The sequence below is a fragment of the Podarcis tiliguerta genome (genome assembly GCF_965153285.1).
Source record: "Podarcis tiliguerta genome assembly, chromosome: 2".
Taxonomy (NCBI): Eukaryota; Metazoa; Chordata; class Lepidosauria; order Squamata; family Lacertidae; genus Podarcis; species Podarcis tiliguerta.
The window spans coordinates 66,818,437-66,844,451 of NC_139535.1; the positions used below are offsets into that span (position 1 = coordinate 66,818,437).

The 26,015-nt window shown below is 42.0% G+C and overlaps 1 protein-coding gene across 3 annotated transcripts in view; it reads left to right on the top strand.

Moving 5' to 3' along the window:
- The first annotated feature begins 263 nt into the window (after positions 1 to 263).
- Positions 264 to 26,015, top strand: part of FSTL4 (follistatin like 4) — a 343,973-nt gene continuing 318,221 nt past the window's right edge. For all 3 annotated transcript variants that reach the window (XM_083428816.1, XM_083428817.1, XM_083428818.1), the window contains exons 1-3: positions 264 to 723; positions 15,368 to 15,503; positions 23,008 to 23,041. In XM_083428816.1, the coding sequence (XP_083284942.1) occupies positions 15,378 to 15,503; positions 23,008 to 23,041 (160 nt within the window). In that variant the 5' untranslated portion in view covers positions 264 to 723; positions 15,368 to 15,377. The remainder of the gene's footprint in view (positions 724 to 15,367; positions 15,504 to 23,007; positions 23,042 to 26,015) is intronic.

The window sequence follows — 26,015 nt, forward strand, 5'->3', positions numbered from 1 at the left end:
CCTCATAATGGGCCAAACTTGCGCAGAGGGAAAAAGCAATTCTCACTTCACTGGCAGGCCGTTCAGAGACTCCAGGTGCCCATCACCCGAGCCCCGCTCCCTCCGGCAGGTTGGTTGGGGCTGATGAGAGTTGGAGCCCAGGAAACCCCTAGCGGGACACCTGGGCGCCCCGCAGCCTCCATTGCCCTTCGCCAGCTAGCCAACATCTCCGGCTGCCTTCCCTCCTTTCGCGTCTGGGACTGCCGCCTCTGCTTCCCCCCCCCCCCCCCCTTCAGCACAGGTGTCAGCTATTGGGTGGGATATGCAAATACGCCGCTGACGTCATGCAGCGCCGGTCCAGACAGCAGAAATAGGGCAGGAATTCAGCAAAGCAGCATTGGCACCTCTTCGCGCCTGGATTGCGACCGAAGCGGCTCCTCCTCCGGCCCCCTTCGTCTGTTTTTGTTCCGCTCCAGCTCGCTTTTCTCCCCTTCCCCTGCTGCCTATCCCTTCCCTCTCCCGCTCGCCGCCAGCCTTTCGCGATCTCCTCCCGCTTCGCCCTTCCAAACGTTCTTGCAGACTTCATCCCACCCCCACCCCATCCACCTTTCCTGGAGAAGATCTTGCGTGTTTCAAGAAAGCCCCCCAAACTCTGACGTCTCCTCTTCCAGTAGCTGTTGGCACTGCTGCTGCGGCGCTCTGCATCCCGAGGCTCCGTCTGCCGCGCTTGGAAGACCGCTACAGGTAAGCCTTTGATCTCCTCGGCCAGGTGGACGAAGGATGGGCGAGCCGGTAGCCGAGCAGTCGTTTCCTTTCTTTTCCTCCCCAGCAGCCCCGATTCTCAACAAGGTTCATGGATCATCCAAGTGGGGGTGACTCCCCCAAAGGATCCCATGTTCCCTTCTGGGTTCTCTGCGGAGTCTCTAAAGAGCGAGCGAGAGTTTACACGCCGGTTAACTTCGTCGGCAGAGAAGCCGGCGGGGCGCGCAGCGATTCCTGCTCCCCGGTGCAGTATGAATGGTATTCGGGGTGGAGGCGGTGCGGTAACGTCAGGGCGGAGAAGGATTGCTGGGGAGGACGGGGCTGGTGCCATCCCCGGCTCTTGCTGGAGGGAACTGTCCACCTCTGTGGTGCTGAATGGCTATGAGAGAATTCAGCCCGGCGCGGAGAGCGCGGTGAATGGCCGTTCTAGGGCAGTTCACCTTTGCTAAATTCTCTTCTTCTCCGGACACCCCTTTTCTTGCCGGTGAGGGCTGATGGTTTCAAGTTTCCTCTATATCTGCCTTGCCTCAGTTGCAGCGTTTGCGAGTGTCGGATGGACCGAGAAAGATGCTCCGGGAATCCGACCGGGTTTGCTCTGTCCTCTTGGCCAGAGGACCTCGGGTTCCTCTTCTTTTCCAGTTCCGCTCTGCTCGTGACAGAGCTCGGGGAATTGGGGATTTTTTGGCGGGGGGCGGGGCGGGAGGCTTTCTTTTCTATATTCCTTAGTTCAGCGGTGTGAATAGTTTTTCAGAGCTCAATATGCTAGAATCCAGGTTGTCCTGCAGTGGGGCAGAGAGCCATGTGAGAGATGCAGAACTCCTGGCCAAATCTTTTACAGTCCTTAACTTAAGAAAGAAATGGCACGAAGTCCCTCATTTGTTTTGCATGTTGCAAGCCATCTAGGGACTTATTCATATCAACACCTAGGTAAATTGTGCTTTGGACTTGTTGGCCCACTCTAGAGAATGGCAAAAACATTCACAAATTAAAATACAATGGTGCATTAAATTAAAATACCCAAGTAGCTTTCCCTGTCCTACAAACACACAAACCACTTTTCTTCATCATACTTCTATTTAAATTGCACACTAAGTGTACTGCTTAACTTGAAGAAGTAGGTTGCAGTCCAATCCTATCAATGTTTACTAAGAAGTTTAGTCCCACTGGGTTCGATGGCGCTGACTCATAGTATGCAAGACTGCAGGCAGGGTCTTACAACTGGGGTACTAGGCAACCAACTATTTATTCATTTTTGTTTTTGCATAATCAAAAGTTTTGCAGCACCTCCTCCCTATAGAAGCTGTAGAAATACAACTGTGCGTATTCTGCATAATCCAGTGGAGCATATGGAATAAATACTTGCAACCATCTTCAAAGATATGTAAAACTAAACATTTTGTGCTTTGCTAATCTTATCCTTTTTGCGGCAAAATAGAAATGGACTAAAGACAAAGCCTTGAGAGTTCTCTAAAATGGGAAGATAGTTGGATGTTTACAGCACAGCTAGAAAAAGAAACTGGCAATATTGGAAAGATCAGGCTGTGGTGTAACAGTAGCCATGCAGTTAGACATTCACTGTATGCTGTTTCCAATAGCTTTATCACAACAGACTTACACTGAACCACACTGTTGCAGAGACAAGCACTCTTACATTATTTAAAACAAGTGATGTGTTAGAGACATGGCCATCTGTCATGGATGCTTTAGCTGAGATTCCTGCATTGCAGGGGGTTGGACTAGATGACCCTTGGGTCCCTTCCAGCTCTAAGATTATATAATTCCATGACTGTCTTCCATGGAAAGGCACAGACAATCTACAAATGACTGATAGATCCTCTAGGATCCATTCATATAAATATTTACTTGGAGGGATGCCCCATGGGATCCAATGGGACAATGCTAGGTAAGTGGGCACAGGACTGCAGTCTAAACCACACTGTATGCTTCTTATGCTTTAATTTAAGAGTTACAGGATTTATATTCTCTGACAAGATGCTAAAATGCTCCAGAATATCTTCAGGATTTGTGTTTTGGTCCAGAAATAACTTGAAAAGTTTCATAGGGAGGTTTCTTCTTATCTAACTCTTCCTCTAATCCAATATTACACTTTCCTTTTATTTATGCTGAAATTCTAACATTTTAAATACCTTGGGTCCTCATTTGTTAGTTGCTGTATGCTTCTGTCTTTATGGAAAATACTGGCAGATATCTGATGCATTGTCCTTTAACACACTGTAATATTATGGATCAGCCATCTGGTACTTCAACAAGGATACTGGTCTTTGTGTGGGGTAGCCCTCAACTGGGTTACATACAGCAGGGATGAGTTGTCCATGAGCTGCGGTTCTGAAATTCTGCCTTAGAGTTGCACTTGTGCTTTTTCTCCTTGTTTTGCCCCTAGGTGTCGCCTCTGCTGCTACACTGGATTTAAATCTCTAAAAAGAATGATGTGTTGTTTGTTAAAAAAAGGAAAGGAAAGGGGGAAAACAGGGAAAATCCAAAGTTCAGTAGGGCAGATAGATGTCTTCTGATGTTCATGCTAGCTTCCTTCCCCTAGTGTCTTTTCCTGCACAGCCCTGAAAACCTAGGTATGCTTTGCCCTCAATAATTGCTGTGTCCTGGTTAAACAGCTAAATGTAATAGATTTTCCATGACATTCAGTAGAGGAAACTGATACTATTTCATTTCAGAGAAGTAGCATTCCTTGTTTTTTAATGCATACTTTGGAAGGACAAATTTAACAATGATTATAGGTTACAGTTGACTGCATGTATTTAACCCATCATTCATAGACTCTTGTCCATTTCTTCTTAATAGCACTATCATTCATGTGAAATGGCATTCAGTTGAAAGTGAGCTTATGCTCTTAAAAGTACAAATCAGTGTTACTTTCTGAAATCATCTTTAAACTACTACTGTGCATTTTTACCTTTAAAAGTGCTCCGTTCACATATCTTGTTTGGGTGGCTAACAAACCATAAAAGCAAAGAAGACTGAGAGCAGCAGCATAATTAGAATATCACATTAAAGCACCTGAGATAAAGAAAACAGAAGCATCATGGCAGAATAAAACTAACCAGAAAGGCCTGGGAAGGGGGGGGGGGGGAGAGAGGTTTTCACACCAAAAGATATCAAGGTGGGTGTTAGGCAAACCTCTTTAGGGAAATCATTTCACAGGCATGGTGCTACAATTGACAAGGCCCTCTCACTGTTCATCATCCCCTCAATTCAGAGGGCAAGGTCACCCAGAGAAGGCACCCCGCAATAATAATCTCAATACTTAGACAGGTATATGTTGTACAGAGTGGTTCCTGCGTTACCCAAGTACTACAGCATATTGTGCTTTTAAAGTAAGCACTAGCACTTTGAATTGTGCTCATAAATGAGCCAGCATTGTATTACTACTACTACTACTACTACTACTACTACTACTACTACTGTTATTATTATTATTGGTGTGATATAAACTTCTGGGACCAGTCTGCATGAACTCAGCACACAGCAGCTAGACTGCAAACTGAAGTTTCCAGGAAGTCTTCAAAGGAAGCTCCATGTATAACAAAATTGCCAAGATCTGTTTTAGAGTTTCCCAAGTGAATGGATAGGGACGCAGGTGATGCTGTGGTCTAAACCACCGAGCCTAGGGCTTGCCGATCAGAAGGTCAGCAGTTCGAATCCCCACGACGGTGTGAGCTCCTGTTGCTTGGTCCCTGCTCCTGCCAACCTAGCAGTTCAAAAGCACATCAAAGTGCAAGTAGATAAATAGGTACCACTCCGGCGGGAAGGTAAATGGCATTTCCGTGTGCTGCTCTGGTTCGCCCGAAGTGGCTTAGTCATGCTGGCCGCATGACCTGGAAGCTGTACACTGGCTCCCTCAGCCAATAAAGCGAGATGAGCGCCGCAACCCCAGAGTCGTCCGTGACTGGACCCAACAGTCAGGGGTCCCTTTACCTTTACCTTTAAGTGAATAGATAACTTGTCAGGCTATTTTAGACTATGAGGGGTTGCAACTAATGCATATGCTGGTGGAAGGAACTACATTGTCATGGAGGCTAACTAAGTTTGCAGCAACAAAGTTTCATCAATCAGCATCCACACATTATGCAACTGATCTTTCAAGGGCACACAACCCTTTTAAAATCAAGATGAATGGCATTTCCTTGCTGTTTTTGCAACATCCTTGATAGGCAGGGGCAGTGTATCTCGTTTTGCCACTTGAGGCAAAATAGGAAGTGCCGCATTGCCTCGCCACTCCTGCCACTGCCGCCACAACCTACCTGCTCCTGCCTCCACTGCCTGTTCTGCCGCTGCCACGTGGCCCGCTGCATCCACCACTGGCAGAGAAACAGAACCGCAGTCACACTAATTTTGGGCAAGCTCTCACCCCAAATGGACTCAATCTTGCCCCAAATCAGCACTGATGGTGGCAGCACTTCTCTGCCACTGGCAAAGGGGATGATGTACCCATGGACATGCTGCCTGGGGAACTTCTGCCACCTACCCAATGACCAGGCTGGCTCTGTTGATAGATCTCAAAGCAGCACAGAAAAGTACCATGCCCTTGCACAGCTTTTCTCTTCTTTACTAAGTTGATACTCATACGACCTTTAAATCTTTCCTTTTCTGTTCCACGTATTGAGTTTGAAATGCCTCAAATTCTATTTTCATTATAATAATATCTGGTGGTCTACTCCACTAACCTTATGGCCTATAATGTTGAGAAAACTTTTTAATAGTATTTTAGCTTTCATAATTTTTTAACTACTAATTTCTTCCACAACTCTGTAAGCAGCTCATGCCAATAATAGCTAATAATTTTCTAGCAATTTCAAATCATGAAATGGTTCAAGCACAGCTCTGATTACAATAGACATTATGTCTTCTGCCCCAAATGTTCAACAGAAAGTCCCAATCAGACAGAACTGCAAGTTCCATTAAGTACAAGTGCGTCTGCTTGAGCTTTTAACATGAATTCACTCAATTTTTCTTAACAAGTCAGTTTTCATTTGATTTGTGTAGAAAAGTAGCTATAGCACACCAAATATAAGGTGAGGGTCAAAATGGGAACAATGTTACACATACTTACATACATTGATTCATGCAAAATATAGAAAATGTATCCAGTAAATAAAAATCCAAAGAAGCATTTGCTGCTTGTACATTTTTTCAAGGTCACATTAATAATACAGAATGACAAGGTGACATGCATAATGTTGATGTTCTGGTATAGGAACCACTTCTTTAAGTCAGAAATGTCTGCTTGACTTCAACAGCAAGCTGGGAGAATGTCATGCATGCTCTAGTTTGCACTGAAAAATACTGATTTTAAAAATAGTTACAATTCAATGCAGTGCATGGGTGGTTAATTGGTTTTCTGTTCCTAATTGCTAGCAGATTGCAAAAGTGTGGGGAAGTGATCTGATCCAAAACATGGAATGTTTTGAAATGTTTGATATGAGGGAACTAGCCCAAATCCAAAAGCAATGAAATGAGACAAGTGACTGCAGCTTCTATTAACATACCAGGCTATTTGGGGGATGTAGTCAGAGTAATTTAGATGAAACCTTTTATTTGGTCCATGCAAAATGACTTCTCCTTCAGACAGATATAAGAATACTAGATCCATCTGTGATATTTTGTGTATCATAAAGTTTACACAGCTGCATCAAAGATAAAATAGTATATTTCCTCAACATGGGTACAGTATTTGTTGCTTGCTTCATTTTTATCAGCTCTTTCCAAGATATTCAAACCAAGGATCAATTCTACTCTGTCTATGATTGAGTTTCTATCTTTCAGCCTGGTTTGTACAATATATCTGTGGATACAGATAATCTAAAATATTTCTTATGGGCTTGAACAGTTGTTTCTTCTATACATCTTCACAAATGTCCCTAATGTGTGTCATAGAATCATAGAATTGTAGAGTCGGAAGGGACTTTGTGGGTCATTTAGTCCAGCCCTCTGCAATGCAGGAAACTCAGCACGTGGTTCCCCCTCCAATTTGAAACCGGACCAGACCCTGCTTAGCTTTCCAAATGTGGTAGCAGTTTTATTGCTGCACCAGACAAGCAAAATCATTTTCATGGAATAATAGAAGTGTAGAGTTAGAAGGGACCCTCAGGATCATCTAGTCCAACCCTCTGCAATGCAGGAATATGCAGCCAACCCATATGGGGGTTGAACCTTCAACTTTGCCATTATCAGCACCAGACTCTAATCACCTGAGCTATCCAATTTACATCATCCTCATCCTCTGTGCTTCTTACAAATTCCTCAGAATATTACCAACTCACCACGTCCTCAGAGTAATCCTGGCTGAAATGCAGAGTGTTCATATGAATCAAATCTCCACTGTACTTACATATTCCTCCAAAATAAGCTGTGTGATGCAGAAAGTTTGTGCAGTCCTGAAACAGAGCTAATAGTGATAGTGTTTCATCTTAGCTGCTTTGTTTATTTCCTGATCATCCCAGCATTGACAAGAAGGGAAACTCAATACTTCGTTACTTTGTGAGACTGACACAGGGGGCAAAATGAAAGCCCTGTGCTAAGTTTTCTGCTGTGTAAATTTTTACAAATGCTCTTTGTCTCAAATGGAATGCCTGGCAAAATGTAACACATTATACTTGGTGCCATTTAGGCATCTCATTCATCAAAGCCTAAGAGATTAATCCGAGATGGTGTAGATAATTAATTGGAACTGTAATTTAACTTCATGATGGTTTGCTGAAAGGGTTAGTATAGAATTGTGCTATTAATTTTCCTAGGATTAGCAGCATTTTATAAAACTGATGGGCAGTAAAATTATTTTCCAAGCCTCACAGCTATGCAGCTGCTGCAACAAATTAGCAACTTTGTTTGAGGAAGTGAAGCCCAGATTTGTTTTGGAAGCTGATTGTATTTCTTTTCGTGTGCTCAAACTAATAAAGCAGCTGAACTGACAATGCCTGAAAGGTTTGATTTGTCCTTCTTTTTGTGGCTAACTTTCAGTGGCCGTTCTTTGGCAAACTTTTCCATAGCGCTACTTTTTCTAATAGCTCTATACTGGAAGTATTCTGGAAATTGCATTATGAAACATGTGATATAAGTGTGTGTGTGTGTGCGCGCACACGCACACACATCTAGACATACAAACATATGATCTTCTAAGTGTGCATGGCTTGTTTTAAGCTATTTTTAGAATAGTGGTTCACCTGCTCTGTTGTATTTTGCACTCTAGTTTCCTTGTTCATTGTGAACTACCCCATTGTCTTACTTTTATGGGTGGCACTCTCTGAGACAGCTTGATGGTCTTGGGAGTCGGAATGGTTTCTTCTGAACTGGTGATGTAGTTGTGTTCTTTATTTCAAACACAAAGGAATCCGTGGATGAGGGAGGAAAGGCAAGTGCTGTTAGCTTGTGGGCAGATTTGATGGCATATTGTGCGCTGTCTGCCACTGAGAAGTGCTGCTTGTGGAATTACATGAAGTGTTGAGCTTTTCTCTTTTTTTGGTAGCCTTCGCGCAGTGAGAGTCAAGACTGTTGAATGGAGTTTTAACTTTTAGACTGAGGGCCTTCATTTCGCAACTCATTCCATGACTCACACACTGAGGGCAGCTCACACTACTGGGCATGAGAATCCAGCCCTGGAGGATGGGTACAAGGAGACTGATCCTGCCAGTGTCGGGACCTATTTACCCTAACAGCAGCAGCATTTTCTGCAAGTGCAATTGTTTTAGTGCTTCCCCCATTCTGTTATCAGCCAGCGTGGTATAATGGTTAAGAGTGGTGGACTCATAATCTGGTGAACTGGGTTCGCGTCTCCGCTCCTCCACATGCAGCTGCTGGGTGACCTTGGGCCAGTCACGCTTCTCTGAAGTCTCTCAGCCCCACTCACCTCACAGAGTGTTTGTTGTGGGGGAGGAAGGGAAAGCTGCTTTGAGACTCCTTAAGGAGAGTGAAAGGCGGGGCATCAAGTCCAAACTCCTCCTCCTCCTCCTCCTCCTCCTCCTCCTCTTCTTCTTCTTCTTGTTTGCACATGTTTTCCATTTAGTATGGGGAGTGCTTTACTGCATGCATTTGACATTATTCAGATGTCACAAGGGCCTTTTCAGGAAGCCACTAGATTAGTGCCTAGGCATTAGAGGGGTTAGATATAAATGTGTATGCAGACATATTTATTATTTCACTTCACTTCACTTATTATTCCCTTACTATGAACATCTCACAGGTGTTTCACAATAAAGAATAAGGGCAGTAAAAGCATCCACAATAAAACAGTTTCATATTCAATACAGAACCTGGCTGGGATACAATCAACCCAATGTCAAAGAGTCAGCAGAGAAGGCACCTGTCTGACATGCAATGGGAGGGACTTTCAAAGGGTAGGTCCCACCACACTAAATACCTGATTCCAACACTGTGCAGGGAGCAGACCTCCTGATAAGGTGCTTTCTGCAGGATACCCTCTCATGTAGGGTGCCATGATTGGTTGGGTATGTAGGGATGAGGTAATATTTTAAGTAAATAATAGATAAATCAGTAATAAGCACACCTCTCCTTAGTTCCCCTTAGGAATAAGGAAGTGGATGCTTGTGACATCAGCACCCATATGAAGAATAACTAAGTCTATCTATAGCTGGAGAACAAGGTTGTATGGATAGATCACTCCATATTTGCTCTGTGCCACTTTAAAATGTGTTTACCCATAATTCCGGCCTGTCCTGTATTATTTCCTCATCAATCTGGCCTTTAACAATTCTTTATGAAGTCTGCATTTAAATGCACTGAAAACAAATTTCTCTTAAAACATGCTTTTTTAAAAAATGTGCTTAGATATAACCTCTCTCACCACCGAAGAAACACAAGTGAATAGCAGAGAACCTGCACAAGTGACGCTGACACAAAACCCCACATATATTAAGTAAAATGGAAACATCGCCACCCGACCCCACCCCCACTCATCTTTCCCCCTTTTCTTCCTAATGTCTCAACAAATGAAACTGATCTGTAAAAAATGTTACTTGAAGAGAGAGAGAGAGAGAGAGAGAGAGAGAGAGAGAGAGAGAGATTTCTTCTTTTTCGGAGCCAAAATCTGCAGCGTGACCACTGCTGGGAATCCAAACCACATGGCTAACTCTACAGGCATGCTCAGCTACTTCTGTGAATGCAGGTTTTTACCTACTGCAAAAAAACACTTCACCCTTTCCCAAATGATGGTATTCGATGCCAACATGGGACAGACCCACGAGGATGTGTCATTACTTGAATGTATAATCATTTATTGGGTTGGGTGGTTAAGGTTCAAGATTTTGGTATGTAATGTGAAACTGTGTGAAGGGTACTAGCTTGCTTCCGACATTCTTTACCTGAGCACTGTAATCAGGGGGACTGGGTCGAGAGGGGCCTTCTGTACTCATAGAGGCTCCTCACACATTTTAGAACCCTGACTTTTTAAAGCAGTTTAAATAATGTCTGAAGAAGACTACTGTTGCAGAGACACACACGACACAGAATCTGCTACAAATATTTTAAACTGGTAATGGCGTCAGGCTGCATCCACATATAGCAGTTATTCTGTTTCCCTGACATTTCCCTAATTGTTAATTTCCATGTAATATATGACCTTTCACACGGTGCAAAAGCCACTTCTGGAAATTTAGTGGAGTATTGTGGAAGTTTAGTGCTCATTTCTGTGCTAATTGGTTTGCATACGCATTAACCCAGAAAATTGTGGGAGTAAAGTGATGAATTTTAAGGCATGCTGGCATACCATTCTTTCCTGCCGTTTTCATGGGTGAATCGTGTGAGGACAGAAGTCCACACATGTACAAAGTGTGAGGGAGTAGCGATGTTGTCCAATATCAGTTAAAAAGCCACTGTTCCATAACACAACAGTTACAAACATGTGAAAGGAATGTTAGAAAATGGGGGCAGAAACACTAGCATTATAATCAGGAAATCATAGAATCATAGAATCATAGAATCATAGAGTTGGAAGAGACCACAAGGGTCATCGAGTCCAACCCCCTGCCAAGCAGGAAACACCATCAGAGCACTCCTGACATATGGTTGTCAAGCCTCTGCTTAAAGACCTCCAAAGAAGGAGACTCCACCACACTCCTTGGCAGCAAATTCCACTGTCGAACAGCTCTTACTGTCAGGAAGTTCTTCCTAATGTTTAGGTGGAATCTTCTTTCTTGTAGTTTGTATCCATTGCTCCGTGTCTGCTTCTCTGGAGCAGCAGAAAACAACCTTTCTCCCTCCTCTATGTGACATCCTTTTATATATTTGAACATGGCTATCATATCACCCCTTAACCTCCTCTTCTCCAGGCTAAAACTAATAGCCTAAGGAAAACTAATAGCCTAAGGAAAACTAATAGCCTAAGGAAAACTAATAGCCATTAGGAAAACTAATGCAACATTCCCCATGTTGGAATATACCCTCTGTGTTTCTTATAATTATCCTAGATTGCATTTGGTATTGGGTCAGATTTCTGCCACCCTTCTCTACTGCACACAAAAAGTTGCACTTCTTAAGCAGAATCTAACCCAAGATGAGGTGCTCATAAATATGCATATGGGTTTGATTGCATTTAACCCCAGTAATTTAAATCAAAGTATGTTAAAACTCACTCTGCACAAATTTTATCACCAACTTGGTAATTGCTTGACAGCAAATCTGATTTTAGGCAGGGAAAGCACTCTAAAGCATGATGAGGAAACTGCTCTCCTGGCATGCGCGGTGGGAAATATTAAACAGTCTGGGTGCCGAGAGTAGAACAGTCTTCTTTGTCTTGTACTCTCTAAGCACAATCTGTTTAAGGAGTCTGTTCAATCTTGGCTTGAACTCTAATGTATAAATTCATTCCCTATTAATGCATGTGATCTTTTTCACCTTCCTTCCACCCAAAATGACCCAACATTTCCCTATTTACAGCCTAATCCTCAGGCAGGTGGATTTGGAAGTTAGCTCTGGAGGGCTTATTTCATACTTCAAGCTTAAGAATGAAGAGTTTTAATGAAAGACACATCTGCTGGTTTGACATCAAGATGTTAGAAGCAGAAACCTTACTGCCAAAGCTTCTAAGAATGGTGTTCCCCGACTTTCTACCCTCGGGCCCACTTGAAACGACTTAAAATTACAGCTTCTTCAAACCACAAAATGGTGATGCAATTACTTTGTTGGTCGCAAAATGGTGGCAGTGGAGACAGAGTTCAGCATAATTAGTTGGTTCCCCCCCCCCCCTTTTTAATAAAGTGATTAATTCTTTGGATTTAGTTACTTTCTTCTGAACATCAGGCTTCAGGAGGAAATACATCAGAGCATGGTGGCACTGTGGGTTAAACCAAAGAGCCTAGGACTTGCTGATCAGAAGGTCGGCGGTTCAAATCCCTGCAACGGGGTGAGCTCCCGTAGCTCGGTCCCTGCTCCTGCCAACCTAGCAGTTTGAAAGCACAAAGTGCAAGTAGATCAACAGGTACCGCTCCAGTGGGAAGGTAAATGGCGTTTCCGTGCACTGCTCTGGTTCACCAGAAGCGGCGTAGTCCTGCTGGCCACATGACCCGGAAGCTGTACGCCGGCTCCCTCGGCCAATAAAGCGAGATGAGTCCCGCAACCCCAGAGTCGGCCACGACTAGACCTAATGGTCAGGGGTCCCTTTACCTTTATGAGCTGCACTTAATTTTCTATTTGGTTATGGATTTGTGTAAGCCATCCCACTGCCTCACCTATTGCATGAGGATATTTAAAGTGACCCATTTAATGGGGTTGCCGCAAAGATTAATGAGATAATTTAGATTAAGTGGTAGAAAGAGTTGCAAATAAAATATTGTATAAAGGCTAAGGATCCAATCCAAAGTTATGCACATTTCTTTGAAATCAATGGAGATTCAGAAAACTATGTATGTATCCTTATGAAACCGGATCAGAATTTTGTGAAAGTCTTCATGTTTCACAGTTGCTTTTGGAAATGATCATATTGTAGCAGCAGTCCTATACACACACATTTGGGAGTAAATCCCAATGAACCCAAAGTGATTTATTTCTGAGTAGATATGCACATGGTTGCACTGTAGGTCTTGCACTGGTGTGTTTTCTTTCAGACTCTGTTCACTGGTGTGCAGCGCTCTCTCTCTGTGTATGCAATCCATTTCAGTCAAAATAATGCAAATTTCCCAGTGGAGCTGCATCCAGTAAAAGCACTTTTTACTCAAATGAGATACAGTATTAACTTGTGAAAATTAAACTGGATTGGGGTGGGGGGGAGGCAGCATGCTCAGCCCTAATGTCCTTGCCTTTTATTCATGGCAGCCTTTTAGCCTTTCTGGTTCAGATATTCCCTTACAAGTAGATTGTGCCAGATAACCAGGTACTTCTCCCCCACCCTAACAAGAATGCTCACACTGTAAAGGCCTAGTATAAGAGAGGAAGCCGGGATTTACCATAGTGACCATTGTTCTGCTATCATCATCAATATTTTTAAAGGGGCCTAACGTGCTGGATGCATCCAGAGATAAAAGTAAACAGGTTACGGCTTGCAGACTCACACCCTTAAATTCAAAACAAGAAATAATGACAGGGAGCCGCAATAGGTCATTGTCTTCCTGTAAGCTACCAGGTATGCTATGTAAGAGAAATATAGCTGGAGGATTTTGGTGTAATGGTGGCTCATTTCATTTTACTCTTCCCTCCCCACCCACCCCAAATAGGAATAAAATAAAAATCTAGCAATGTGTGCTGATGCAGCAAACTGGATCCTAGAGTCTTGACTTGTGCATCTTCACGTGACTCTTTTTTCCTGAAATTTCCATAAAGATTATAAGAAGTTGATAGACATCTAATCTATGGCTGCCATCCTATCCACACTTTTTCAGAAAAAGCCCCCTTGAATTCAGAAGGACTTGCTTCTCAGCAAGCATGCATGTAAGGTTGTACTGCACAAATCTTTCAATCCCTGAATATGGTTAAGGCAGGAAAATGTCTTCCTCTTTTAGCAACTAAAACTAATGCACTCTTAGAAATGTTTTTGGCGGCTCTACGCACTAGTAAGACATCTGTTCACACATGAGCTGCTTTGTCTGGCAGATTTTTTCTGTGAAAAGATGATTTTATGATACTGTGCTGATGACATGGTTAATACATCCCATCTGAGGTATTAATTTGCCTGTCACTCTATTCATATCCCTATTGTCTTCTGATCCTTAATGCTGGTGTTCTGTTAATTTAAGCATAACGTTTCTTATACTTTAACAGAGTAGGGAATCCAATTCAGCCCAAGGGCCACATTCCCTTTGACAGATCTAAAATATAAAATTGATAGACATATATTATATAGTATATAACTATTTAGCAGAGTTAAAACAGCTTGGAAGCTGGAGCCAAACCTCCACCCATAGTTTCAATCACAGACCACTAGCATGGCTTAAAAAATCAAAATAAAATACACAGGAGTACCACTGGTAAAAGAAACAAAGGTTATTCACTTACAGTTACTTCATGTTCACAAGGATGGCTTTGGATTCTATGTCTACACAATAGTTTCATGGCTGCCTTGTAGAAGAGAAGAGGTAAGGGGGAGAGCAGAAGGAAGTGACAGAACATATACATTTAGTGGGAAACCACAAGGTATATTTTCCCTGACTCTCTGTTAGTCTCAGCACTGCCCTCTACTGACTGGAGACATGCAAGGCTGCTTATGCAGTGGTACCTTGGTTCTCGAACGTAATCCATTCCAGAAGTCCATTCAAATTCTGAAACGTTTGAAAACCAAGGCACCACTTCCGATTGGCGCAGGTGCCCCGGAAACAATAGCCAACGGCCACATCAGATGTTAGGCTTCTGAAAAATGTTCGAAAACTGGAACACTTACTTCCAGGTTTTCGGCATTCGGGATCCAATTTGCTCATCAACTAAGCCGTTTGAGAACCAAGGTTCCACTTTACCTAGCACCTTTTAGTGGGACCAGAGGAAAAAGTGGGTGGAGCAATGAATGTGAACTCCCCCTCCCTTTTCTACAGCAGGCTTATGAAACAGAATGAATATCTGTCCATCAAAATGAAAGTGCAGTTATACACACCACTCTTCACTCCCACCAACCAAAAATGCAGTCCTTCCTAACGCAAACACCCACCACACATACCTAAACCCTTTAAAATAGGGATGGACAGCCCTTGGCCTTCAAGCTGTTTCTGAACTACAATTCTTATCACTTTGCAATGCTTGCTGGAGCTGATGAGAGCTGTAGTACAGCAACGCCTGTGGGGCCAAAGGCTCCCTACACCTGTGCAAAGTTACAGATCTACAAATTTGTCCAGGGTAGATATCCAGGATATTTTACTGGGCATCACAAGGGGCAACGTGGTCATCTGACTGCACAGCCAAATGAAAGTTCTGTTAACCTCACTCCATGCTGAAACTCAGTTTGGACATCAGCTGGTAAGATGCAGGTGCATTAAAACTGTGATTGGTGTGATAAGTCTTACTGCTTCATCAATGCAAATATTATTTGCTTTGGTATAGGAATCTTCACAAGCTACTCAAGTTATATGATAACTCCAGAAATAGTGTTAAAATGTGAACCTAGTCCGCACGGAATGTTGCTATTGACTCTGGTTGATCCTGTTGTTTTTCTTCTTCTCAGACATACAGCAATGAAATCAATAAGCTTCTGGTCATTCCTCATATTACTTGAGGTTTTCCCATCAACTGCTTGGGGATGGATGGAATCCAATGGGAGCAAGCAATTTTATTCTGATACTGGGAGGCTAACACATGAGGTATGGTCTAACTTTTCCTTGCTTTACAATGGCAATTCTTCTCTGTTCTTCTCTATGTCGCTATACATCCTTTCCTGAAACCCAGATTATTATTATATTATATATATTATTATATATTCAAAATGTGAATAGTCTATACTATACAGGTGGTAGTATGATTTAATGGCACAATGTCAGTTTCCATGTTCTGCTTTAAAAACAACAACACAACTTTACTAATCAGATTGATATCCCAACTTTCCCCTATAGAACTATATATATCCTATATTTGGTTTTCCATTTAACTTCAACTACAAACATGGGAGGTGGTGTTGACTTTTCCCAGAGAGATGTTGACTTCTCCCAGACTACCCAATAAACTTCATGACTGAGTGGGGACTTGAGTCAAGATCCCTACAATTCAAAATAGCCATTTATTCTGATTCAGCAGTTCTCTGCTGTTGTTCAAGAGTCTAGGATAGCCCAGACGTATGGCAAACCTAAGATCCACCCCACCCAACAAGATGCTGCTGCTTTTCACTGATCTAAAAAATAATTTTCTCATGAGCTCTGGCATGAGAATGGCAACTTCAAGTGAGCTTTACCTGGGCTTGAAATAGAAGTGAGAAAAATGACAGGCACAGAAATTATCTCAATTAGCTACCGTATGGATGAGCAGATGATAGTCTGAGTTGGGCTACCAGTGCATCTCATTTGTGTATCACATTGGTTTATAACAGGACAAATTTAAACTGCCAACATCTGATGATGAAACAGAGCTTCCTACCCAATAGTAATAATTCTGTTCTTTGCTTTGAATAATATTTTGATTCATCAACACCTTTTATAAAATGCAATATGTTCCTAAATACAAACAACATAAGTCCTCTGTGTTTATGCAAAATTTACAAATCAAGGTGGCACAAATATTCTGGTCCTCATGTTCATAAACAGACCGCAATATTTAAATTAGCTTACATTTCTTCCCTTCTATATAGTGACAAGGAAGTTAAAAGCTATCTGCTAGTCCCTTTGGGTTGTAAATTAATGGCGATACTAATTTAGGTCCATGGTTATACTCTGATTGGAACTTTCTAATCACATGGAAAAAAATTCCAATAGTCATTTTTGAATATTGTATTGAGGTAGTCTCCAAATCACTCTGAACCGAAACAAGCTGTTCTCCAAAGCAGTGAATAGGGATGCAAACTAAATCTCATGTTTAGTATACACCCCTAATTTCAATGGCCCTTAAACCCAAACAATGTATATATAGGACTGCAATATTAGATCCAGAAAGTAAAAACAACAACATTTTGTTGTTTTCTTTCCTTTGAACATTTGCATCCTGCCTTTCAATTCAAAGTATATCCTAGGTGACTTAACAATATTTAAAGCATAGAAATGTATAGATACCACATGAAACACCAGGCGGCATACACAAGAGTAAGAACAAAAGATAAAATTGCAGCATATGGCTGGAGGTTTAAAAACCTAGGGAAATGAAAAGGTAGTTAGAAGAGCATGATTTTAAGATTCAACATGCAAGGTCAACGAGGACAACAGTCTGCCAAAAATATTCATACTTCAACATTGCCTATAGTCTGATGAGTGTTCTCCTGAACTACGAAGTTACATTCAACATTGCTGCTTTTCAACATGAATACCTTTCAGTCACAGAAGTACAATCAGGGCCTACCTGTGGAGCCAGACTTATTTCCTTAGCAACCAATGCACTCTTATGTTCAAATACCTGTCAGAATTGTCCTTTTGTGTACTTTGGAGAGTTCTGGCAGAATGGAAGCTGTGACGGTTTAACCACATACAACACTTTTCTAGTTCCAAACACTTCCTGACAGAGATGGTCAGATTTTCCAGAAGCATCTCTCCAAGAACATGGCACCTCATGAAAGACTACCCTGTTTTATAAGACTCAACAATCGCTGACTATCCTACAAGTGTAACAACAAAGGGAAAGGACTTAAAAATATATATCCACTGCACAGTAAGTCATTGGCCTGCTTTAAAACTATCAGGTAATTATTTCATTAGGAAGACATTGGGTGTCTCTTAACAGAAGGAATTACTGGAAATGCCATCAGTGGATTGGTTGCACATCGAGGTTTTGCATGCCTGTGAACCATCATAATGTATCCCGTGGAACTTAGAATTCTAGAATTGTAGATTTGGAAGGGACCACGAGGGTCATCTAGTCCAACCCCCTGCAATGAGGGATCTTTTGCCCAATGTGAGGCTCAAACCCATGACCCTGAGATTAAACATCTCATGCTCTACTGACTGAGCTATCCTGGTAGCAGCAGTGGAGGAAGCCTCTCTGGCACCTGGGACGGCACGTCCAGGGGCAGGGCAAACCGCCCTTAGGGGTGGGGTGAATAGGGCAAACTGCCCATAGGGGTGGGGTGTGCAGCACCCATAGGGATGGAGTGCATGGCCCCCATAGGGGTGGGACGAGGCATGTGACACCCTTAGGGAGGGGCAGGGAGGGATGGGCAGCACCCATAGGGACGGGGCACGCCATGGGGCCTCAGCCACCCTACAGCTGGGGGGAGGCAGTGGGCGGACAGAGTGGAACCTGCAGGTGTCCGTGTGGCTTGAGTGTGCTGCAGGCCCAGCGGTGAGTGCCACCACCTGCCATTTTGTCACCCCCCTCAGTAGGGGCACCCAGGCTGGACTACAGCTACTGCACCTCCCTTGCTACGCCCCTGCCTGGTAGGCTTCTTTTTTTATCTGACAAAAGCCCCGTGCCCTCTGACTTTATGGAGGGGATCTTAGGAGATTGTGCTGGTAGGAAGAACTGAAAAAAGCACCCATACATAACACCACACAAAACACATTAGAGTCCAGTACAAAGATGGAGCTACCTTGAATATTTCTTAGCTTTGTGTTTAGGCCACATCTTCACTACACATTTAAAGCGCTCATAACTTTAAACAGGGCTCATAAACAGGGCTTTAATCCCACAGTTCAGTTTAACCACATAGGTACCTCAGGTTACAAACACCTGGGGTTACAAACACTTAGGTTACAGACTCCGCTAACCCGGAAATAGTACCTCGGGTTAAGAACTTTACCTCAGGATGAGAACACAAATTGTGCGCCGGCAGCAGCAGGAAGCCCCATTAGCTAAAGTGGTACCTCAGATTAAGAACAGTTTCAGGTTAAGAACGGACTTCCAGAACGAATTAAATTCATAACCAGAGGTACCACTGTACAATTGACTTCTGAGTAAACATTGCTGAGATGGCCCTACTTCCAGATGTTTAGTCTTTAGCCTGGCAGCCATTGAAGAGCTGTTCTACTCCTTGGATTTGTATAATTAAGTTTCAGGCTTTCTATCCAGAGACAGAACAATCTGTACCAGCTCTTTAAGAACAGTAGTAAATAACAACAACAACAACAACAATACCCCACCCATCTGACTGGATTTCCCCAGCCACTCTGGACGGCTGCCAACAGAATATTAATACAGTGGTATGAAAGCATTCTTTTTAAATACATCTGCCATACTGCTTTCAGCTCTGTCTCTCTCACTTTATTTGGTATAGTGTAGCAACTAATGCTGCAGGGATATTCCCATTGGGGTCATTAAATAGGACTTACTTCTGAAGAATCATTCAGAGGATTGTGTTCTGCGGCTGTGAGCTATGTGCAAAAGGAGCACCTGTTCCACAAATCACATCCTTACGTTCTCTTACTTATACCCTTCTCTTAGTCCTGGCCTACTTTACAAAGTTGTTGTAAGGATTCCAGAAAGAACATGCAGGAAATGCTTTGAAACATGGTGGGAGTGTTTTTGTTGTTTTAATCCATTAGGTGAATGAGTGTTTATGTTATAAATATTCCTGCTAAATAATATGTGACAGTATAGTAATGCATACTGTCAAGGGGGTGGGGGGAATGGATGTGTGGGGGCGCTCTTCTCTCTCTCTCTCCCCCCCCCCCGAAATCTGACACTGTGTTTTAATAATACTTTCCTTATCAGCAGGAACCATACTTCAGCATTAATCAAGAGCTGGTAACACAAAGTGGTCATTGTTTTTTCCAGCTTGACAGCTGGAGGCAGTCTTTCATAACAGTAGAAAAGCTATTTGTGCCGAGATGTTGTCAAATTGTATCAAGGTTCACCCAGGTGTCTTGAAGTGCTTCAGTTCAGGTGCAATGAGGCTATGCACTAGCTTCATAAGATAGCATTGTCATATAGAAAAGCATTTTTAAAACGATGGCAATTCATACCTGATAATGCTACCGCAACCTCCTTTTGAAAGTGCGGTTTGCACAGCAGCGAATATCTTGCAAACAATGCTCCTCAAAAGAGCAGGTGACAGTGACTTTGGCATAAACAATAATTATGTATTTTAAATTCATTTATATTGCATTCATGGGGGTGGGGAATAATAGATTCCGAAAGTGAGGTCTGAAGAGAAAATGTGGTGCGTGCTAAACGGCATTCAAACGGATTTTTCAGAATCTTGTTCATGAAGTGGTTTGGCAAAGCGAATTAACGTCCTGAAACCAAGACGACACATCAAAACATATGACCTGTGCCATTGCAAAATTAGATTTTTAGCTCTCATTATGTGCTGTCTTAAAATGATGCCTAGGAAATAAACCCCATTTATAAGCCTCCATTTCAAAACTTTGGTGCAATATTACTCTTCCTGAGGCAAGATATTTCACTATCATTTATTTCAAACCATTTGGCCCTGGATTTGGATGTAATCAAATATATTTGATGTGAAGGATTTAAGATAAGTGGGAACACTCCCCTCCCCACATTAAGAAACACTTGAATATTAAATTACCTTTTTGCAGTGCTTTTATTCTGGGGGTACGCAGGGGTACGCATACCCCTAAACATATTGTGAATCTTTGTACTTTAGTCCATTTCCTGTATTTATTTTCCCCAATTTGAACTATAAAATGGTGATTTTCTTGAGTCAAAATGAGAGTACCCCTAAACATTTTTTAGGGGAGAAAAGCACTGCCTTATTTTTATATCTGTGTACGCCTTGAAATGATTGTGAGAGTGAGAAACACAATGTGCAGACACTACAGCTCTTAAAGTTGTGGTAGAAAATCTCGGACCTGGGGACCAAAGAGGGTCCTCTAGTTCTCTCTATCTTTATTATGACTTACCGTAATTTATGTTTACTAAATATATCTCTGGTCCTTTGAACTCTTCCTAGGCCACACCCCTCATTGCTTTGCACCACATGTTTTTGCTTGGCTGGAATGAATCTTCAAGCTTGGATAATGTCCCTTGCTTGTGAATGGAGAATTTAGAGGGATATGTGCTTATTTGTGTAGAAAGCAGCCATTGTACAAACATAAATTTTGCATGTGTTGCTCTGTCCACTTGACGTTTTACATAAATTTTGGGTACATAATAATAATAATAATATTTTATTATTTATACCCCGCCCATCTGGCTGGGTTTCCCCAGCCACTCTGGGTGGCTTCCAACAAAACACTAAAATACAATAACCTATTAAACATGAAAAGCTTCCCTAAACAGGGCTGCCTTCAGATGTTTTCTAAAAGTTTGGTAGTTATTTTTCTCTTTGACATCTGGTGGGAGGGCGTTCCACAGGGCAGGGGCCGCTACCGAGAAGGCCTTCTGCCTGGTTCCCTGTAACTTGGCTTCTCTCAGCAAGGGAACCGCCAGAAGGCCCTCTGCACTGGACCTCAGCTGGACTTTATGTTTAATTCCCCCTTAGTCTGTGCCATTCTGAGCAATACATGGTGACTATATGGGAGAGTAAAGCAAGCTTCTTGTATCAGGCAAAAATCTAGGAACTTGGCTCAGAGTCAATGGCTACAGTGAGCTTACACAGGCCCACATCGAGATTGTGGCCTCTCCTAGCACACTGCTATTCACTGTGTTTCCTTGACAAAGACTTTGAGCTTTGAACAGCTATGTGATGGGCAGGAATTCAACAGGTGTACCTTCCTGTTACGGCAGCTCTGCTCTGGATAAAGCTATATGTTGGATTAATAGTAAATACAAAGTCTACAAATATTGTAGAAGTTAGACGTATAGCAATCATTTATTGTTTAAAATATATTCAGATGAGTTCTGTTGTGTTGGTAAATATATATTTTGGAGTGGTTCACCAACTGCCTTTCAAATGTAGGAATTCACATTTTGCTAAGGGTTCATAAATCACTTTGAAGCTTGACACTGATCTTGCTAATAAGGTGTTGGTGTTCCTATCTAGAAATGTCTCTATTGACTGTAAATTCCTCTTTGAGAGCATGTTCCTGCCTGTACTTGTACACAAAATTTGTCAGTGTTGGTGTCAATAATAAGACAACTTGAATTAGAGTGTAAGTATGTAAGTATATGATCATTGTGCTCATTCCCATTTTCAATTTCTTTTACAATTGAAACGAAAACTGAATGGGAGATGAGGTCTGTGAGGCTACTGTAACATCCATTGTAGCCTGATACTTAAGTATCTACTTCAACATATGGAAGGACATTGAGAAGAATTAACTGCAGGAAAATGGCCAAGCACTGTCACCTCTTGATGGGGTTTCCTTAGCTTCACTCTGCTACTGTACTATGATATAATCATGTTTACCAGAAATGAGACCCACTGATTTCAGTAGAATTTTATTTCCACCTGCATATCTGCATGATCTTGTTTGCATGCCGCGGTAAATAATAGTTTATGGTTTACTGTGAACATAGAATCATAGAATTGTAGAGTTGGAAGGGACCATATGGGCCATTTAGTCTAACCCCCTTCAGTGCAGAATACTTTGCTCAATGTGGAACTCAAACCCACGACTCTGAGATTAAGAGTCTCATGCTTTACCAACCGTGGGTGTCCGGGGCCATGGTGCCATGCAGTGTGCATGGCCCTGGTATTGAAATATGTGGGTGCCCAGTCCCTTCATGGAGAATTTTGTGGGTGCTCAGGCACCCAGGGCCCCAGGGAGTTGGCACCTATGTTACCAACTGAGCTGTCCCAGGCTGATGTGGCCTATGTTGCTCCTCCCCACTAGCATAGAGAAGAAACATAACATAATCCCTGGCTTAGCATTGTGCCTCAAACCAGGCTTAGTTGTTTGTTTCGCTCACTGAAACAAACCACAGTCTGTAAACCAATGAAAATTCTTGACTACCTGTTGTGGTTTGGAGCAAAATAAACCATGACCAGAGGGGAAGAACAAAGCAGCCCAGATCAGACACAAACCATTCACTGTGACATAAGAGGTAGGCCTATATTTTCCTCTGTAGGCGGCTGTCTGAAAAATGTTTAATTGGAAGCAAGTTCTTTTTTAAAAATGGAGTATACCTTAAGATAAGCATGATTATAATCAGGCTGTTACTTTCTCTGGCTCTCAGTACCTTTGTATATGTCACTTTTGTGAATGAAAACATTTTTATTTTTAATGGAATCATTAAATTAGGATTAACCATCTGATTTAATGTAAATGTGATATTCTGAAAAACAAATGTAAGCAGAGTGAAAAATAAATATATTTTTCTTTGCAGGAATCCAGAAGCTTTGAAAGCACAAGAAGAAAGGGTAAGCAATTAGATTTTTATTTCTAATAATTTTTTCTGGAAAATGTAATCATTCAGATTTAAAATAGGCATCTTTTTTAACATTTCATCCCCAAATGTTGCTCTGTAGCAAAATCTTATCAATATAATATGCTCAATATTGAGAACTGATTTCAGTGTATGAAACTTTTTACTGTCTCTTAATTGTAACAAACAACTGTTTAGATTCAACTTCACAGCCATAAATGTCTTGGAACTTTATATGATAAACTCTATTTGATGTTCTGTGAAAATTCATTTCACAAAAGGGAACAAAAAGAAGCTGCCTATAAAGGAGATTGATAGTTCAAAACCCATAGACATAAATAGTGTCCGTTTGGTGAATATTTCTACATAGCATCCTGTTCTGATACACTGGTATATTAATTCACTTTATCAAACTATAGCATGTGTAGCAAATAACAAAGAGCACAAACAGCTAAGAAAAAATGCTACTCTGTTTTAACTTGAAAAATTGTGGTAATATGCTTGTTGTACAATGTGGTTATGTACAAAGGAATCAAAGTACAGGGAAACACCAAACCGCCCCATGGTTTCATAGTTTTAATTGAAGGGGGTTTCACAGAATTGCACTAGGCTGGTGTTGCAGAAAAACTGTTTGCTTTATGTTTGGGAAGGGCTGTTTGTAAACGTTCATTTGGAGGTTACTTGGTTATAGATGAGGCTAGTTTTCTAGATGGATTAGTACTGGAAGCAAAGCGTGTTGCAGTTGTATGGATTGATGGCCTCCATTGTTGCTCTACAGCAATCCATCTTTGGTCAGTGCGTATAACTTGATAAAACGCAGAGGCTAAAATGTTTGAGTCCGCTGTGTGTTGTAATCATCGCCCGTGTCCATCTGTACCCAGTTGCCTTGAACAACCATTCACTTCGCTTCGCTTCACCTTTCAGTGGAGAGGGGGGGAGCAAGCACAACAAGTGTAGTAAGCAGCTGTTTTAATTCAGCTCTTGTCAACTGCCTCTCAAGTTAAAACCAAAAGGTTATCGGCAAAACGTCTCAGACAGTTGTGTGATTGCATTGTGATTGATGGCTGTCTAAGGACATGGAAAGAGTCATGAAGCGCTGACTAACAGCAGCAGCCAAATGCATTCCTGCCCTGCGAGCACAAGGTTGCAGCCAGTGGGCTGAGATTCTGTGGTCAGGGGAGGGGGAAAATGTTGAGAGAGGGGAAACTGGAAACAATAACGGATTCTAGGGTGTGTTGACATTAGGAGCGTATGAATTGCTCAGTTATTGGTTTTTCTCTTTTTTTTTCCATTTTTCAAATCTTAAATTTGGTTTGCCTATTTCTGCATCAGTTTGCATTTTAAATAAAATCTACATAAAAATCAGTATGAACTTTTGTGCACATTTCTATCCAAATACACATTTTTGTATCTATTTTCTCTGATTTACACATTTTTAAAAGCCATTTATTTCAATACAATGCATTTTTGCACACCGCTTTAACTGATGTACAGATTTCCATGCACACGGTCCTCTAATATATGTGTTTTGGAGAAGTGAGGTAGTGTACGGTTTAGAAAATTTGGAGATACTCAAATTCCAAATCATAGATGTGTTTCAGTTCACATCATGCTTTGGGAAGTGTGAATTAGGTGGCTTCACATTACAATGCAATCTGAAATGAATCCCCACCCCCTTTCCCTAGTTGGCACAGATAACATAATGTGCAAAACTGGGACAGCAATATATAAGGAGTGAACAAATACCTTCAGATTTCCATGTTTTCTTATTAATTGGAAGCTGTCTCAAGCTGTTCTTTATTAACACAGACAATGGACAGCTGGCTGAAAAATGGCTATCAAAGAGCTCCACTCTATTTACTGTTAACTTTTCAGTTTTGTTTAACAGATGTTTCTGGAATGCCTAATATATCTCTGTAGAAATGTGAAGTGGGAAACAGTTCTCCAATAAACAGATGACTATAATTCCCTGTTTTGTCTGCACTGTGTTTTAGATCAGGCTGTAAAACATCAGCGTACAAATTTTCTTGTAACTGAAGGGCACCACATGGGCGCCTGCTCTTGTCCATGCTTGCAAGAGTTTCAAACAAACGGGGGGGGGGGGAGGGAGGCAAGCAGCTGTGACTATAATTGAATAGGCCTTTATTGAACTCCAAGAACTCTGAGTCTTATGATGCTTTGCTACAAATGATCCAATAAATGGGTACCTAAGAACTATGAGATGTCTTTCCTTGAAAGACTGAAATGACACCCATTTTTTTCTGAATCTTGCTTTCATTTTGAATCTCCTCAACAGGCAATGCAGGACTTGAATGAGTATCGCAGGCCATAAACTTGGAAGTATAGCACTCTGCAGCTGTGACTGGGGCATGGCAATATTGTGAGATGCCAGCAAGTCTAAGTCTAAGCCTTACTTCCCCCCTTTCCCTCTTTAGAAGGCAATCCCTCAGCTAATATGTGGGATGTGTTAATGTCTGCCATCTTGCAGCTCTTTGGTGTAGTGCTATCCCTTGCTGCTATTGCCCACTGTCATTGACTGCATACCAGTGCATGGCCAATTCTGAATAAACCAATAGTCCCAAGCTGATTTAGTGAGGACTATATCCTCACTAAGACGGCATGAATAAGCAAGCTATCAAACAGGCTGTTAGCATTACTTGCCTCAATCTCCCTTTGGATCTTTGTGCCAAAAAAGGGGGGGGGGCTCCTAGAGTGGCTTTCATATCACAGAACAGGCCATCCCTGACCCCAGGTTTACAATCTACAAGACCCAACAGGGGAATGGACTGGGAGAGAAGAGGAAATAGACAAACTCTGGTTTAAGTTGTTCTAAAGACCAACTAGGATAGAAAAAAATCAAGAACAGGAGGCACCAACAGTTGCTTGTCAGCTGTACAGATGGAGTGGCCCTGCATCCCTTCTCTTATTCATTCTTATAAACTGCCCTGAGACCTTTTTGGCAAAGGTGG